We start from the raw sequence: 4,067 nt of genomic DNA on the forward strand, positions 1-4,067 counted from the left end.
ACATGTTTCTTTCAGTTTGCATCTACCAGCTCCACTCACAAGACATTGGTCAGCTTGGTTCTATAGTAGAAGACATTTCCCCAGTGTGGGGTTGAACACGAAATTTTGTGATTGGAAGGCAAACTACTTGCCACATGGCTACGCATGCGCCTGTATATTTTTTCATATATATTTTTAACAACTCTTACGTTACTCAGAATATCACATGGTATTGTGGTAATAATTCCTTTCAATATTGATAGACCAATGGGCACAGACTTGGAGAAGAAGTATTTTCTGTGTTATAAAATGAAGAAATAAGTACTGAGCTGAGGCTGGCATCCTAACTTTCCTATATTTTCCGAAAACCAAACAAATATAGAAACCTATAAACTTTTACATTTTTGTATTTTAAATATTTACAGTAAATTTATTCCCAAAATGTCCACCCAACCAACAAAACCCGAAACAGATGTCAAGAATATGGAATGTTACCGGAAACAACCAGTGGTACCAGATGGAGGCTGGGGGTGGGTCGTTTGTTTTGCTGCAGCTTATTGCTCTTTCATAGTAAATGGACTGACAAGTTCTTCTGGAATATTCCTTATTGGTCTCACCAGAATCTTTGACGACCCAGTATCGAAGCTGTCTTTAATCGGAGCTCTATTAACTGGACTCAGTATGCTTGCAGGTAAATGAAATGTTTTTTTTTTTAATTTTTGATCTATGAATAAAGTAAATTTTATTAAATTTCCGTTTGAATATCTTTTCTTGTTAATTTTTTATTATCTGTTTATAACTAAGTTTATATATGTATGCCATATACTAAGTTGGATTTAATTTTGGTACCACAATTCTTCAAAATGCGAGTGTTTTGTAGTCAATTGATTTATTTTCTACTTCTTTGTGTTGAGAATTTTGATAAATGAATCACAAAAGAGAGTTCAGTTTCATTTCCAATAGAAAATACAAAATCGATAACTAGATCGAACCTAAACCTTTTAAACCATGACGTTGGTACCCTACTCACTTAACCAAACTTTATCACATTATATTTCCAGCTCCAGTTGCCAGTGTGTTGCTGGTTTACTTTAGCCATCGGACAGTGATCATATTAGCAGGCCTCCTTGGCTTCACAGGAGCCGTATTGGGAACGTTTTCTACCAACAGCGATATGATGATAGCAACATACGGTATTATGTCCGGTAAGAATCGTTCAATCTCAGAGAAAGTAAACTAAATTCTTTAATATCAAAGCTCATTAATGTCCTTACTCAGCGCGTGATACCAGTAGAATTATTCTGTGATACCCGAATATTGTATCGAATAACTTATTACATAGTTGTTTAACGTGTCTAACTACCTCTTACAAATGCAGCTCGTTTCTTCATACATTCATAAGATAGAAGATAGTAATTTGAGTAAGTTTTGACTATCGTTTTTATCTTTGATAAAGCTTAGAGGGTTAACTCGTCAGCTCATGCATATATATTCATCGCTTAACACTGGATCCCCATCTGTCTTCTTCAGATATTCATCTTTTTCTCAAGACTTACACGCCTCTTCGTCTCAATTCACCCTCTCATTTTCTTCTAACCCGCATTCCAAACCAACATGCACCGTATCCATTTGTTCCCCTCAATACCTCTTACACCAACAACCATCTCTGCCTCGGTTCCACTATTCATACATCACCGGACCCAACCCGCATACTTATATACATACACCCCTTACATACACATTGCTACACTATTGTATACATCTGTAGGTAAAGTTCTTGGGATGTATTGGATGCTATAGGTTGGATGTGTGAAGAATTCCACGGATTATTGGCATCGATCACTTGCTTAAACGTCTCAGATGGATCTCAAAGACATCGATATTCGCTGCCGAGGACAATTAGTATTCTCTTATTTGTTTACTTGTTTCAGTCATTTTGACTGCGGCCATGCTGGAGCACCGCCTTTAGTCGAACAAATCGACCCCAGGACTTATTCTTTGTAAGTCTACTACTTATTCTATCGGTCACTTATGTCGAACCGCTAAGTTACGGTCACGTAAACACACCAACATGGTTGTCAATCACACGCACGCACACACACACACACACACACACACACACACATATATATATATATATATTTATACGACAGGCTTCTTTCAGTTTCCGTCTACCAAATCCACTCACAAGGCTTTGGTCGGCCCGAGGCTATAGTAGAAGACACTTGCCCCAGGTGCCATGCAATGGGACTGAACCCAGAACCATGTGGCTGGGAAGCAAGCTTCTTACCACACACCCACGCCTGTATGCGATAATACTTTCGCCAACTTGATAGAGCAGAGGGTAGGCATCTCTGTGTGTTGTGTCGCAGAAGATTGCGTAGTTTTACACAATTCCAGCTGAATTCAAATCTCATCAACTAGATACAGTTATAACAATAAATTTTAGGAAACATTTCCGGGAGATAAATAATTTAGCATTTGATGTCATAATTCAGAGAAATGAAGTTTTGATCCTCTCTAAGTGACATAAAGTATTCGTGTGAATTATTTTACTGTTTTTTCAGGTGTGTCACTTGGAATGTCATTTTTCACGGGGCAAATCATTGCAGGATTCTATTTTGAAAAGAAGCGTGCTCTGGCAATAGGAATATCGAATTGTGGTGGTGGAATGGGGATACTAGTGGCCAACATGTTAGTTGAGTACCTCATAGAGTTTTATGGACCGAGAGGGACCTTATTCTTATTTCAGGGGCTCTTTTGAATATTGTTGTTTTTGGATCGCTTTGCCGACCCCTGCAATATGTCTACAAAAATGTTGAGCAGAAAGAATCTAAAGGTAAGTCTATCTTTAATAATATAGTAATTTTACATTAAAGCTTGTAAGATTAATATATGTTAATGAGTATGTAGTGTTTTTATTATTAACTTTTGAATTATGAAATAATGCATTTCACTCATAGTTATCATATTGTCATATTATTCGTTAAATTAAATTCAATCGTGTTTTGTTTTGGAGAGAATTGAATATAAAGCTTTCACTTTTTTATTATAGCAGTAGCTATGGAAGACTGGTGGGATTATTATTTGTATGAACTTAAAGACTGGTCGCTTTTTAGCATATAATTTAGTTATAATAGGTTTACTATTAACACCGATACAGATGTACATAGATTTATGAGTTTCTTTGTTGTAGTTCAATTTTGCAACGTGTTGATGACGCTACAATGATCATCGAATGCAGCTACATTACTTCGTTCTGAATTTCTTGTAGTGCTTTCCCGGCAGAGACATTAGGCTGGTTTGTCATTGTCTACCCCAACTAGATGGCAGCTATCCCACAAAGAGGTCATCAGTTCTTCGACATGTCTTGTCTTTAGTCCAGCCGCATGTCCAAACACCTTCCTCACAACAGTAGCAAACCACTCAAGTGTGGAATCCAGTTTAGTCGCTCACCACTCAACAACGGAACATGTGGTATTAGTTTATGTGGTAACAGTAGCGGTTTTCATCAGTCTGTGATGAGATCCCAAACCAGGCTACACACACGCACACACACACACACACATACACACACATACATACATACATACATACATACATACATACATACATACATACTTATATGTTTATGTATGTGTGTGTTATTATGAATTAAAGTTAGAAATTATAATATGTGCAAAGTAACAAACGGATCAAACTGTATGAAAGTGTTTTAAAATTCTGCTTTCAGCCTCACCAGACGAAACGAACCGATTTTCTGTGATACAAAACCAAGAATCGGGCTCAACGGAAATTATTAAACAAAACGAAATAGTCAATAAGACATTTGTTAGCTCAAACGAAAGACACATTACGGTGAGACAATATTATTTACTTTTTTTTTTAATATGATCCTTATTTCAGCCGCCGCACTGCGGCCAACCTGGGGCACGGCCTTGAAATAGTTTATCTACAAATAATCGACCTAACTGCTTATTTATTTTTATCAAGCTTCGTACTTATTTGTCGGTCTCTTATACCGAACCGCTAAGTCATGGTAACGTAAGTAAATCAGCTCCGGTTGTCGAGACACATACACACACACA

The 4,067-nt window shown here is 37.1% G+C and overlaps 1 protein-coding gene across 1 annotated transcript in view; it reads left to right on the forward strand.

Annotated features, from left to right (window-relative positions):
- Positions 1-4,067, forward strand: part of LOC106870169 (monocarboxylate transporter 12) — a 33,265-nt gene that overhangs the window by 23,006 nt on the left and 6,192 nt on the right. Inside the window, exons 12-15 of the mRNA XM_052975264.1 lie at positions 405-670; positions 1,041-1,184; positions 2,547-2,818; positions 3,713-3,837. Of these exons, the coding sequence (XP_052831224.1) occupies positions 405-550 (146 nt within the window). The 3' untranslated portion in view covers positions 551-670; positions 1,041-1,184; positions 2,547-2,818; positions 3,713-3,837. The remainder of the gene's footprint in view (positions 1-404; positions 671-1,040; positions 1,185-2,546; positions 2,819-3,712; positions 3,838-4,067) is intronic.

The sequence above is a fragment of the Octopus bimaculoides genome, chromosome 20, assembly GCF_001194135.2.
Source record: "Octopus bimaculoides isolate UCB-OBI-ISO-001 chromosome 20, ASM119413v2, whole genome shotgun sequence".
Classification (NCBI taxonomy): Eukaryota; Metazoa; Mollusca; class Cephalopoda; order Octopoda; family Octopodidae; genus Octopus; species Octopus bimaculoides.